The following is a 14501-nucleotide window of genomic DNA, read 5'->3' on the forward strand; positions in this document are numbered from 1 at the left end:
TTTGGAAATGAATACTTTGGACTCGCTGTGTCATATTTCCTTTTATTCTCAATATAAACCCAGTTTAATGACTAGTAACCAGTCAAGCGTTGCAGGGGGCGGAATACATTCATTATTCGGTAGGCAGTTATAAACTGTTTCTACCACCATGTGCTAATTCTTTAGAATTATAAGTTGATATTTCACACTACTGATGGAATCTCGTGTAGAGCATCACCATAATAAATTTAATGAATTAACCATCCAATAAGACCTGGGCACCTTGATTTGCCACTCACATGAACGTTTTTAAAAGCACATTTGGTCTCAACTATTGCCAGACTTGATGCATGCTGCTTTTTTGCAACATGAGACTCGAATAGTACATAGCTGGATATTTCCAAATAAAATTAAAACAGTGCAGCTATGTTCCATTTCAACTTTGCTCCTGAAAATATCTATTTTACCTCCAAAACACGTACCGAGCTTCAAAGTTTATACCGTCACTCTATACCTATAACCACGACAGCTCGGCTAGTTGAAATTACTAATCTATATTTATTCAAATCCGATAAAGTAGTTCAAAAAATGATGTCATGCGATTTTACTCTAAAAGGGGTCTTTTGATTAATAGCTTTAACCGCATCCCTGTCTATATCGGAAGCAAACTGCTGCTTCCGACAATAAAAGTTTGCAATGACTGTTTTTTGACCAAAGTTTATACTTTTTTCACCAGTTTCATCGTTGAATGCATGCAAACCCGGCCCTTGTTCCAACCAATTTATATCATTATAGGAGCCGTGGTTTCAGTATCGAACTCATTCCACGCGGTTATTACATTAATAGATATCATGGCATCATGAAATGCATGTGCCAATCACACTTTTTTCAATAAACACACTGATGATTCTGAACCTTGCATCTAGTAAAAATATTGTTTTAAAAAGACCAAGTAGCTCGGTCATTGCTCCTTTACCAATTAAAAAAACCAAGATGGGTGTTATTGCTGCCAGTCCTCGCAAACCTATTTTATCACCAACTGTTGTTCGTCTAGCCGCCAGAATACTGGCTACGTTGGCCATGCTCGTGGCATTGGTGGCTTCTTACGCTTTAGCATCAATGGTTGAAGGCGGAAAATTGCGCTGGAGTAGTTCCATTATGGTTGTGGATCGATTTGACCAATGGATTCTTGGATTCGCACTGTTACCCATGTTCATTGCCACACTATCTACCTTTTTTAGCGATCCAAATACACCAGATTCTATAGTCACGGGAAGAAACGACGAGTACACAATATCTGCTGATGGTCGGTCTTCCACCGCCCACTCCACTCCACTTCATTGCTCTGGTTTCTGGAATCCCCGTTTCAAATTCCTTGGTAAATACAGCACTCTTTTCAAACCATGGTCTCAAGGAGATATTATGATTACCTGTTTGCTTGTCATCTCCAATATTCTATGGTGGATTGCTCCTGTGATTACTCGTCTGTATCTAAAACCCTCAAAAACACTTTCCACTCCCCGCGGCATGCTTGCTCGATTTGCAATTTGGGCCGGTAAGTTTAAACATTTCACAAGCATATTCACCGTGTAGCTGGATTTCAAGCTAGTGCATGTCCCTTTTCAACAGTACTAATTAAAAACTTGAACTGCTGCATACCTCTGTGATAAACATACATAGCCATGGCTGGTTTGTGGAATGCTGCAATGGCTATTGTATTTGTTGTTCGTGAGAATCATATTACCAAAAACATTGTTGGCAAGGATGCTGGCCAGTTTCATCGTGGTCTCCGATATCACATTGCCTTGGGATACACGAGCTTTGTCCAAATTACCTTTCATGGCACATATTACCTTACTATCATGGTGATAGATGGTGCTTTTCCCAATGAGATACTGCCAACTCTCAGTGACACTGGCTATTCCAACTTTTTTGGATTTCTAGCTTGGCTTTCTTTGATGCTTATGGCTCTGACCTCTATCTTTAAAGTGCGTCGTGCCAACTACCGCATCTTTTATTGGACGCATCAGCTTTATACCTGTTTCCTGCTTTTTGCGTTCATGCACCAAACTAGAACTTGGTATCCAGTTATGGCTTCACTCGTGTACTTTATCTTTGATCGGCTTTTACCTCGCCTTAAAACTCAGCGCACCACATCTGCTCTGCTCACTCGTGTTTCTCCGTCAGTAGTTCGGCTGGATATTGCCATCTTGCAAACCTATGCAGATTCTTGTACATATTCTCCTGGCAGTTGGGTCAATATACTTGTTCCCTCAATTTCCCATTTCAATTGGCACCCATTTTCTATCTCCTCCAGTCATCATCTTACTCCTCGCACCGTTACTCTATATATCAAGGCTCGAGGTGCATGGACTACGCAGCTGCACGCTTCGTCAACCGGCTTAGGTGTCATGGTTCCAATTAAGATGGACGGATTTTTTGGGTCGCGCAACAACAGCTACTTGTCCTACCAACACCTTGTTGTTGTGGGTGCTGGAACTGGTATTGCTACTATAATCCCCTACATATACAGCTATGCCCAACATACTCTGGGGAAAATCACGGTATTTTGGTTGGCTCGCACTGCTGTTGAAGCGTGCGCATATCGTTCTCTACTTGAAGCTCTCTCTGATCCCAATTCACCACTTGCTGGTCGTGTCGACTTGCATCTGCATTTGACTCGCGAGCAGGATTCTCGTGTATCTACTAAACACGACCATCGCATTGGATCCGGATTTAATGGAAACCCGAACTTTGCTTCCACCCTTTCTAAATCTGTTGGCTATGAACAATCAAGCACAACTACCAAACCATCCTACCGTTTGTCCGCCATTTTTCTTTCCATAATTGTATTTAGTGCTGCAGCTGTGGGATACGTTATTGGACGTACCTATGTTCCCGCATACAATGCCGATGAATGCAATGCCGACGAAGCATACACGCTTGTTGGACTTTCTCACTTTATGTGTTGGTATTATCCCCAATGGGCACCTACTGGATTTGCCTGTCTATTTGCTGCTATCAGTGGTCTTGCCTTTGTATGGATGGTCTCACTAATGAAGCAAACTGATGCTGCTGTTTCAAACGTGGAGCCTATTGATGTCACTCCCGCATCTTTCGAGTGGTTCAAGGAACGCTTTACCTGGGTCGCTCATCGGCCAAACTTTGCCTATGAGCTTGAATCAGTGTTCAACTTTTATAATAGTATCGAGAATCAGTCTAACATTAAGATTGCTGTGATTGCCGGAGGTCCTGAGCGTATGGTTCGTGATATTGAAAATGTGGTGATTGATCACGGTCAAGCCTTTTTCCGCGAGTCTTGGAAAATGTAGTTGTACGCTCGCTTGTCCAAGACTGTATCTGATTATTCATGTAAATGAACTAAATGTTTGTAATGTGTTTATTAAAAATTGACAATCAATACTAGAGTAGTAATATTGATCAGCAATCAATCGGATTTAAACCATCGATGAGCTTGAACGGAATCACAAAAGTAGTTTTTCCCGCCCTATCTGACAATCTGCTCACAGCCTTTCATGACTGTAGTAAAAATAGGAACAGCCAAGGATGTGTTGGGATATTGTTACAAGGGGATGTGCATCGAACCCATTCAAAGCAGCTTCCATTGAACACAAATCTATTCGGCCACCAAGTGGCCCATCACACGAGTTTGTTACGCATTTCCTCAAGTTTCAAGGTTTTCATCAAAATATACTTTTGTTATATAGTCAACCCAAAGTTGCTTGGGTCACTTGCTCGATCTTACCCATTGTTATTAGAAGCTACTACCACAATCCATCATGCCTCCTCACATCAACCGACATATCTCTTTTTTTAAAAATGCTCACAATCATATTATTTCTCCAACTGCAGCGACTCCAGCAACCAGCAATAACAATGGAGAAAGCTCCTACTCCCCAATATCCCCTCTATCTCCAACCAAGCGTAATCTAGTGAGACTTACTGGACGCAACGAACATACACTGACTGTTTTGGATCCAGCTATTGCGGAGATTCTGAGAGATACACTTCCGCCACTGCAGCGAGAGGCTGATTCATGGCAGTTGCGTTATTCGACCGACCAACACGGCATGAGTTTACAAACTCTCTTTACTCGAGCTAATGAGAGTACCACTGCTCGCGGTGCTGTTGGATTTCATGGTCCTGTGATGCTGGTCATACGGGACGTATACGGAGCTATATTTGGAGCATTTTTATCAGAGCCTCCTGCTCGCCATAAGGGATTCTACGGCAATGGCAGCTGTTTCTTGTGGAAGCAACAACATCACCCAAATCATACAGACTCTGGCTCAAAGACTATTTCCTTGTACATGGCTACTGGCAACGATGATTACTTTATGCTAAGTGAATCTGGAGCTGAACTGGCCTTTGGTGCTGGGTAAGTTTAGTTTGCTACCGACTTTAATGAATACATGGAGATTGAATATGATTTTGCTCTTCAGATCCACCAGACTATTCCACATGTTTGGTATCTCTGCTTTGCATCTACTCTGATATGAATTGCTTTTGATTTGAAGCAGACTGTCATCATTTCGGCATCGTGAGCCGAAATTGCACTTTTTGTCAACTTGGCCATTCACTGTTTTTACTGGTTGCTAATTGTTTATTTTCTCGTTTATCAATTTGAACAACTCTGCATCTCGCTCTTTGTAGTGATGGCAAGTTTGGGCTTTGGATCGATAGTCAGATTAATATGGGACATTCAGAAACTTGCTCCACCTTTCTCAATGCACCACTTGCAACTACTCCTGGATCATTCCAGATAGATGCGTTAGAACTCTGGAGTTTCAATCTCTAAAAGTCATGAACAGTATTACTACCCAAAACTGCCATCTCTTGCATGATTCATTCCGGCCCATCTTTGATCATGAATGCGAGTGCATTACTGAGTTGATCAACTATTCAGGCTTTTTTTCCGGGTTAATTTTCCATTTTCAAGTCACAATTTCGTTGCTGTCGTATTCACGTAAAATGAAACACTAAACAAGGTGTTAAACTACATAATAAACAGCCAGTTTTTATCAAGTGATGGATATCAACTTACTGGTCTTTCTCCTGTTTGTCGAAATGGGAACAACTTGTATTTCTGCCATTCTTGCTTTCCTAAATTAGAGCATGAAAGTAACTGAGATTAAGATACAAGGAGTGTATAGTTTGAAGATGGTCGAGTTTAATATCTGGTCATACACTGTATGGCCATGAGAAACGTCATGTTCTGATTGTACTATGGTCGTCTTTTGAAGGGTTGAAAATATGGATTTGTAGCAAGGAAAAACACTCAACCATTGTGTATATTGAAAAGCAATCACTGCAGGATAAATACAAGGATGAATTGCAATGTTAAAACTGAATTTATTCAAGCTTTTTCTTGAAAAACTCGACAGATTTGGCAAATGCCTTTTTAGATTCAGCTTCATTGTATGGGTAGGCAGGCGCATCCTCGTTCATGAATGCTAGTAGTGTAGATATTGTTTGGTTACTAATGTTTAAAATACAGACACCACTAAATACAACAAGAGCTTACCATGACCGGCATCCCAGATGTAGAACTCGGACACGTCCTTGCCACTAGCTTGGAGAGTAGTTTTCAAAGCAAGTGCAGACTCCTTGTCACTGAATCCCTTGGCATCATCGTGCTCACCAAAATGGAATTGCATGGAGCACTGAATATTTTTCGGGTCAGCAAAAGCGACTGGAGGAATACCGTAGAAGCATGAGGCAGCATCGACCTCGGGGATCTTGACAGCAGAGGCAATTGTCTGAATGATCAAAGTTGAAGTCCATTGCCGAGGTTAGAGAAGCAAGTGGAACAATATGCGGAAAAACATTATAATCGAGATATTACCAAAGCACCACCCATGCAGAAGCCAACGACACCAACTTTCTTGGCACCCTTTGATCGCAGATACTTGGCAGCATTTCGAATATCCTCGACTGCCTGTGGCCAATCGAGAGCACCCATAAGATGATTGGCCTCGTCAGAGTGAGCAGCAACCTTGCCGCGATACAGATCAGGAGAGATGGCAACACAACCAAGAGCCTGTGCGTAACGACCAGTGATGCGCTTGATATGATCAGTGACACCCCACCATTCCTAATCATATCAAAGAATCAAAATATATGAGCATCAATGGAAGAGTACACAAACGTGCGAGTATTCAGACAACAGCAAGTCCAACCTGGATAACAATAATGCCAACAGACGAGCCTTCTTTACCCTCGACAAAGTAAGGAACACCTTCAAAAGTAATGTGAGACATGGTTAGAGTAGAGAGATGGTTTTAGGATGAAGAATGTCGAGTGTTGTTGACTCTATTTATACTAGAGTTGAATGCACTGCCAGTCTATGACACTGCAGCCACATGCGTTCCAATATTTTAAGCATTGCGGATGAATTGAATGCATTCAAGATATTTATCCGCCATCTCTAACTAGCATTGAGAGCAAGAATGATCTAATCGCATGTCGTAGGAATCCATCATGACAAGATGGTCAATTGTGTCCTAACAACTCATAACAAGATACTGTTCAAGTCAAGCCAATTCGAGGGTTGAAAACACGAGCAAGATTTGTCTGACGGAAAACTTTCGTTTGAAGATTGCAAGTGAAGCTGCAGTAAATCCATTCATTGAATCTACAACTTGCTCTTGCAGTGATTGATCTGGTTGTTTTAAAAGCATTGCTGGCAGATGAATTGCTGTTCTTGTGCATTATATGACCCACTTTTCTCTATATCCGTGCATATCTTGGCACACATCACTGCTGCTACGACGTTTATCAAAACAACTCTTTACTTGCTTACATATCAACCATGTCAAGAGCATTCGCTACAGATCACTTTCTAATACTTCAGTATCTGTCTTTTACCATTCTTGCTGCTGTTTTTTGTTTTCATACCAATGCAACTCGGCTCAAATTCAGTATCAAAATGATTCATCCTTGAGCTTTACATCACCATTGCTGAACAGGAAAACTGCTTTGGATCTTTCGATAACCCATACAAGCCAAAGTCACCCATTACATCAACAGTTTTCTTCCACTAGCACTGCCATACACACTAATTCATCAAAAGCTGTAGGTTATTGATGATTTGTGATATTCCTTTATTATCCTGTGTTGTAAATCAGGTCAAGTATTGGGCAAAATCATTGTTTACTGATACACCATGATCAATGTATTTGTCCTAATAATATGGCCATACACTTGGAATAACTATCCTTGCTTTTGATGCTGTATGAATCACTGATGCTTTCAAAATCAATATCTTCACGTTAATTATATAGCCATTATCAAATCACTCGTTGAAACATCACACCATGGATAAAATTACAGCATCAGTTTCATTCATATCATCATGGATAGATACCGTTTCTTTTCATCTGGTGTCGCTATTATCATTTGAATCAGATTCACTATTATCCACTACAGCCGCACCACGGTCTTGGACATCCCTTCATTTACATTGCTCTCCATGCAATTACAGATCGCATCGAGCTAGATACCTTGGCTTGACATTTAATACACAGCATATGCATTATAATAACTACTCGACAGTTTTGCCTGTTTCAAAAGAATTTAACCATTTTAATCAGTCTCGATTCTACTCTTCACAGACATCTTGCAATCGGCGATGGCTTCGGATCAAATCTGAACTCGCGCCGCACCAACAACCTGAAAACCCATCTGCAGCTGCATTAGCATACGAAGGTTTACTTGGTCCACTTCGTAACCATCAATCTCCCATAAAAACTTATTTATCACCAGAAATGGATCACTCAGATCATCCCACAGCCTCTCCTAAACCCACAACGCTCTCACATTTACTTAAAACCTCGTCTGATCTTCAAGTAATTTTAAAGGCAATATCTGCTATTGAATTCGATAATGTAAATACATTGAATTCGTTGGCATTCATGCTGACAGATAACGTTAAATATAATCCAACCCTGAGAGATCACTGGTCTACCGTGTGTTTAGAGGTTATTCAATGCGCTGTTCCTCTAATGCATTTATCTGTTCATCATGTGGTATCGACCATTTGTCGATTGCTTGATACGCCGCTTCAATCTGAATCTAGCATGCTAATCATAGAAAACGATGCTCAAAATCAAATTGACTCAATACAGCAAGGCATATATAGTAAATGTCTTGTGCCTTTTGTTATTGTATTGACTAAGCGTACAGACACACAATTGGAATTGCTGATGCAAGTGCTGCGCACTATAGTATTGGATAAAGGTATTCAACCCTCAGACGATCTTATTCAGCCTCTTGATGCATTTTACACAAGACGACTATCTGCCTATCATGACGATGCTTCTCAGCTACTTCAAACAAAGCGGATCTATAATGAATTTAAAGCTAAACGAGCCAATTCAGCCCAAAGCACCCATGATACTTTATCGAGTGTTTCTTCACGTCGATATGACCCGCGTTCACAAGTATATGATCTAGTAACGTATGGTTTTATAATGACAAAAGATTTGGACAGTGCAGTTAGAATGTTGAATCTACTCATGACACAATCAGCGTATCCACTCTCCAATGACTGGATTGTACATCGAATCATGCGAGTTCTTTTTTGGAGCCGGTGCCTACTTTCTGCTCTGGCTATTCTTTATGCTTTTTTTCTTCCAGCCACAATAGACTCCACTGGAGCACCAGACTATTTTGGCATTCCTGCAGATCTCAATGGACCACGATCACGTATTCGCGATATCAATATTCGTCCTATTCAAGCTTTACCGGATCGCAGACTCGCTTTATCCCATGACACAGTAATGGTGGTTATTGGTGGACTTTCTATGAACACCTATGCTGATGTTGCTTTAAAAATTCTTAGTTCAGACCAAGTGAAAGCCATGGGCATACATGGTCATGTTGGTATATATACGAGTATTGCTCATGGTGCACTGCTTGGATACAATCCCATGGTGGATGTTGCTTCGGAATGTATGCGTCGGATGGGTGTGACACTAAATGGCGAGACACTCTCCACTACTTTACCTGCATCGTCAATCAAGGAGCATACAGAACCAGTAATGAAACCCGATCTAGCTGTTTGGACAGTATTGTTTCATTTAGCAATACGATCGGGCGATGACGAATTAGCTCAGCGTGTTCTTACTACTGTTTTAAATTCTGGAATCAAAATGGATGCACGGTTTCTTCAGCACTTGGCGCACTGGTATCTGCTTCATGGACACTACCAAGAATATATGAATCTTCTTCAAGACCATATCCATGATCAACCCACATATCTTGTGCTTGTCAAGACACTTTTACGAGTATATACTCAAAAACCCAACTGGAAAGCCGGGTATTCATCTAGCTCAACAGAAACTGTGGCAAAAAGACATTTTGTTGGTCATGTTGATTATAAACCAACAGTGTCAAACATGGTGCACAAAGTGATTCAACACATATCAAAAGATGTTTTGTCCAGTGAATTTGATTCGTACGGATCGTATACGACTCTTATTTTGGCGGTTGCAAAAGCTCGAGTAGAAGAAGCCATAGAGTGTGGCAAAGGGATGGATGTAGCTGAACAATGGGTTATGGATTTTTTGCATCGACTAGGAGTAGGAATGGACAGGACAACGCTAATGGTATTTGTGAGTGGGTATTTAAAATTAGACGATGGTATGGAAAGAGGAATGGAGTGGTTTGGTTTTATGATTGGATGGGACTTTGAAAACAACTGCATGCGCGATCAGCCTCGATGGGTTTGGTGTTTGGATTCTGATGGTACTGAGAAATGCATACACTGGATGCCAATTTACTTACCATCAGCCATGGATATGCGACTTGTTATCATTGATCTTATTCAATCCAAATCTACCAAACCGTTACTTGTTTTTCGAGTTATTCAAGCCATTCAAGCAGTACAACAATCAAACAGCAATTTAAAGAAGGATGGATATACCCACAGTAGAAGCACGTCGTGGTATACAGACGATCGTGGTGTCATGGATATGTTTATAGTGCAGCGAGTGTGTGAATATCTGGATGTGAATGGCATGCAAAAAGAAGTTTTTCAAGTGATGGAAATGACAGGATTGACCAAAACCAACGAATGAAGATGGAAACAGCTGTAAAAATGTCATGAAAAAGTATAGAAAATAAAGTTGATTCTTGCTGGACGCGCACTTGAACTTTGCTAAAGGATTGCCAACACATTGCTGTTGAAGCACTGCTGCTAGTGAGCATTCAAACGAGATACGCTTCAAGTCAGTCCGTAGGGTAGAAAGTGTTTGAATTTGTACTCTTCCTGCTTCAACACTTGAAGTTATCGACCACATCTTTATCCGTTCACAGCTGCAACTCACTAGTCCAGACTTGGACTGATTACAGATTGCTATTTGTATATTAAACCATTTCCCTGTCATGGACTGGTCTGCTCAGAACGTGGTTGCCATGTCTTTGGCTCCTGGCTCTACTGTCAGGTTTGGATCTGCTTCACAGTCATACACCAACTCCAGAACCAGGTATCAAGAATCCTCTATGAATTGAACATACAGACAACTAATTGATTGAATTCAGTGGTTATGAATTACTGCTGTGGAATCCTATAGATTACAAGGTTCAGCACGCCGATAAAACGGCAGTCCAGTACATTGGCGCAGTTGCATTCACCAACAGTACAGAAATCAGATCCACTCATGGAATAAATCGTATTCATACGGTTAAATGGAATCCTACTGGATACTATCTGGCTACAATTGATTCAAATGGTTCCGTTGGGATTTGGAGTCATCATAAATCTGCTTGTACTCTTGAACATGCTTACGACACTAATGTTGATCAGTCTGTCATTGCTTTTGCTTGGTGTGATGCTCAATCCAAGGTAATTCATACTAAATCTATGAATCAATATCTACTAAATGCTTATTGAACAGTACATCAATACATTTAATATAATAACCTAATTTTACTAGTGTCAACCAACATATCCTGAAACTACAAATACAATCTCCTCACACGAGCTACAACCGTTTGAATCGGCAGCTGTATTTAAACATTCAACTGTAATTGGATCAACCTCTGTATTTGGTGCATTTTCATTCATGACTCTCACTGAACTCCTCGAGTTGAATCTCCATTGCTATAGTTTGGAACACGTCATGGTTCATCACAAAATCAAACTGGATGTTTCTGGAATGACTGGTGCGTGCACTGCAGCAACTATTCATCCAGTTGCTCAGAACTGCTTTCGGATATTTATTAAATACAGCTCTCCTGGCGTCGTCTATGCTGTTGATATTGAGCTAAATCTACCATCAGGAAAAATAGTCGTGATGGGTAGTACTTGTGTGCAGATCGATCCTACTGGAGATGTTGTCATGTTTCATGCAATAGACAAAAATCGATTGGCTGTTGTTTGTCGTGAACCAAGTACGAATGGTAGTAGCAGACATGTGCTATCTGTATGGGAACAATTCACTGCTGAAACCTTTCTCGATACGGTTAGTATTTGCATACATTACGTTTAATGGATTCAAGTGTTGTTGATCAGTGCATAATATCAAACTTCAAGAAATCGTTGGACTTTAAATTGACTAAACTCTTTCCTTTTGGTTTGCTGTAATACGGAATAGAAACAAGAATGGAAACCATTATCAAAATGGATCTACTCAAATACAAAACCGACTGCTTTGTGTCATTTGAATTCCATTTCTGGAAACTTTGCTGATCAAATCATTGTTGTTGGTACAAGTTCTGGAAAAATTGAATACCGCGATGCATCCACTCTTGCACTTTTAAACAACACTCACAAGCTTCTTTTCCACAACATTGATATTTCTGAAAATGACTCTTCACTGCTTGAGAATGATACTGCTGTATCGCTAAAGCCTGACTTGAATGAATTGCAAAAACAGTCCGAGTCTGTTCAACTTGACATGTTCTTTAACGATATGGATGCGCTGGATAACTCTTTGGCCGTGCCTGCAGAAAATCTTCAAAATCAAATAGGCTTCGATGCCAATCAAGGTCTAGCCATGGGTAAATATGTAGCGATTGTATTTTATTGGCGTGACCTATTTGCCAAGTATGGTGTTTGATCTATATAATATGCTAATGATTCTATTGCATGCATATTTTAGGCTTGAATGAGATCTTTGGCACAATGCCAAATGTTGCACTAGATCCGTTGAATCAATTGACCGAGACACTTGATGGAACTGACGACACTGCTCATTTGTTTTCCATCGCCTTTTATGCATCTCCAAATGGGCTACATCTGCTAACTCAAAAATCATCTCTTCAGATTTCTGCTAACCCCACTACATCTCACATAAACTCGTTAATGTTTGTCACTGGACCTTTAAAACTCAATGACGTCTCTTCAACGACTGTACAGGATTTGTTTCGGCCGCTTCCATTGGCTCATTCCATAGCACACGCAATCGCTGACGGAATTTTTGCAGCAATGATTGATGGCCAATGCTGCAGCGATTATCTAGTGCTATTAAAAGAATTGGCACAAAACGAATGGGCAAAAACCGAATCTTATCGTACGGCATTGCTGCAACGACTTCATTTTGCATATATGAGCTATTTCTCTGTTAATCTTGGAGTGGCTTCTATTTACCCGCTTAGTGAATCTGGATGTCAGGCCACAGCTGATACTCTTGTAGGCATTCAATTGGCCATTCAACGGTAAATAGACTTGAGTTTTTGATTTATTTGAAAATCATGCAATTAAAACTAGCCTTTTATTTACCTTGTGGGACTGTTGATTTGTCATGATACACGATGGCTGTATTTAGAATTTTTGTGCCAAATAGTTTTGCATTTAGAAACACTGGCGCAATGATGCGGTTACGATTCATCACTTCCATATTTCAAGCTTCATCCATGGGTGCAAATCTATCAAGCGATAACTCAGGTTTGCTACACTTTTATGATATTGCATCTTGCAGGTACTAACTTTTGATTTGAAATGCGACGTTGGGCCAGATGCATTGTATTTGAATTCTGTCTGTTTCACAAGTGCGTCTACACAACATACTCAAATTACGTTGAACAAGGGTATGTCATAAGCTTTGAATTTTGCATTTTTACCTTTTCTACTGATATGCAAATGTCATATACGCGAATCGCTATCTTGACTAATATATTTCATCTTATTTTCTTATTGCAGAGACACTTCACTATCTTGTGCCGCATGCTCTTTGGATCCTGGATTACTGTGCGTTTTTGGCACGCAGTCTTTATATTCAAAGCACTGCTATTAAACCAGCTCCTGATGGTAACTACACACGAACTGAATTATAAACTGGAAACTTTAACAAGATACTTTGGCGTTCATGCACTAAACTGTAAACTAAATAACTTATTCAAATATGGATAACAAAAATGCTATAGCTGAATCTTCAAAAACATCGTTATTAGGACTGGTTCATGCTATGGCACTAATGCATCAGCCATCACGACGTGCACTTATCCTGGGTTTATTTTACATCAAAGTATTGAAGCACAATTTGTCGCAGACACTTTTGGGATTGAGCTTTCCAAAAAATAGGCAAACTATGCGATCAACATTTCTTTTGGGTTACGTGCGATCAGTCGAGAACCTTTTAACAGTTAGACGCATCAATATTGATTCCTTTGCCACGTTTTTGATTGAATTTGATCAGGCTGCTGAAAGAGGATTCTCGTTGCATTCCGAGTCATCTCTCGCTGCTGAATGCTTAGCCTTGTTTATTGGTTCTGGGTCTGCAACGATTCATCACTCGCTTATTCCGCAACTCCAAACTCTTTTCAACAGTCACATCAAAGATATTTGTCAGTGGCCTGAAGGCACTGCTTTTCCTTCCCACATTGCCAAACTCAAGGAATCTTCAGGCAACGACAAATCTGAACAGCACTCCCTTCTTACTCTGTTTATTCCGGGGCAAATCGACCGTCTTGAACTTGATCCAATTGATTACCTTCCAAAAGCCTCTAAATGTTTGATTCCATTATCGTCCACAACCTCACAACGGGCTGCGGCGACCCACAAGCGCGAGACTCCCAACGAGAAGGAGTTTGTTTTGCTCCCTTATATCGATACGATTACAGGGCAACACTTGCGGTTTTCTACATCTGTTAAACAGTGTTTAATGTGTTGTCGGTTTTCCACATGTGATTATACGGGACCCAAAATGCTTGCAAATTTGCTGGAAGGAACAAAAAATACTAGCTGTATGGTGTTGATTGACGGGATTTCCAAAATACCCACGTGGAGTGGGCTTTATGGAGGATGCTGTCTATGTGGTGGAAAATGGCGAAATGTTTCTTGAATTTGAATCTCATCAGTTGAAATCTAGTGATGTGCAGGGTTACAGATTAGGTTGACAATACAATAATTTCAGTTTAAATAGATAGTAAACTCAAGGTGTATTTTATTGTAGTGAGACTACATTACCAAAATTAATCTGAATAGAAAGACGACAACTGTAGAAATGACTTGGTTCAGGGCTAGGATTAGGATTAGTGATGGATTCGACACGTGGCTG

At 40.4% G+C, this 14501-nt stretch overlaps 5 protein-coding genes across 5 annotated transcripts; 4 read left to right on the plus strand and 1 right to left on the minus strand.

The window, feature by feature from the left end:
* Positions 1-972: 972 nt before the first annotated feature.
* On the plus strand, positions 973-3311 carry BATDEDRAFT_87228 (uncharacterized protein; the record flags this gene model as incomplete). The annotated part of the gene is made up of 2 exons (XM_006677448.1): positions 973-1534; positions 1660-3311. The coding sequence occupies 2 exons, from the start codon at positions 973-975 to the stop codon at positions 3309-3311; spliced, it is 2214 nt and encodes a 737-aa protein (XP_006677511.1).
* Positions 3312-3779: 468 nt separating this feature from the next.
* On the plus strand, positions 3780-4798 carry BATDEDRAFT_87229 (uncharacterized protein; the record flags this gene model as incomplete). Its single annotated transcript, XM_006677449.1, has 2 exons — positions 3780-4378; positions 4654-4798. 2 exons carry the CDS (start codon positions 3780-3782, stop codon positions 4796-4798), a joined length of 744 nt encoding a protein of 247 aa, XP_006677512.1.
* A 536-nt stretch (positions 4799-5334) lies between these two features.
* BATDEDRAFT_34550 (uncharacterized protein) lies at positions 5335-6540 on the minus strand. Its single transcript, XM_006677337.1, has 4 exons — positions 6180-6540; positions 5846-6094; positions 5525-5759; positions 5335-5453 (listed from the first exon to the last, which is right to left on the minus strand). Exons 1-4 carry the CDS (start codon positions 6258-6260, stop codon positions 5353-5355), a joined length of 666 nt encoding a protein of 221 aa, XP_006677400.1. The 5' UTR covers positions 6261-6540; the 3' UTR covers positions 5335-5352.
* A 776-nt stretch (positions 6541-7316) lies between these two features.
* Positions 7317-10148, plus strand: BATDEDRAFT_86783 (uncharacterized protein; the record flags this gene model as incomplete). The annotated part of the gene is made up of 1 exon (XM_006677450.1): positions 7317-10148. One exon carries the CDS (start codon positions 7317-7319, stop codon positions 10077-10079), a length of 2763 nt encoding a protein of 920 aa, XP_006677513.1. The 3' UTR covers positions 10080-10148.
* Positions 10149-10416: 268 nt separating this feature from the next.
* Positions 10417-14285, plus strand: BATDEDRAFT_23322 (uncharacterized protein; the record flags this gene model as incomplete). The annotated part of the gene is made up of 8 exons (XM_006677192.1): positions 10417-10487; positions 10543-10846; positions 10938-11465; positions 11598-12003; positions 12105-12660; positions 12771-12889; positions 13145-13252; positions 13369-14285. The coding sequence occupies 8 exons, from the start codon at positions 10417-10419 to the stop codon at positions 14283-14285; spliced, it is 3009 nt and encodes a 1002-aa protein (XP_006677255.1).
* Between the last annotated feature and the right edge of the window lie 216 nt (positions 14286-14501).

The sequence above is a fragment of the Batrachochytrium dendrobatidis genome (assembly GCF_000203795.2).
Source record: "Batrachochytrium dendrobatidis JAM81 unplaced genomic scaffold BATDEscaffold_3, whole genome shotgun sequence".
NCBI lineage: Eukaryota > Fungi > Chytridiomycota > Chytridiomycetes > Rhizophydiales > Batrachochytrium > Batrachochytrium dendrobatidis.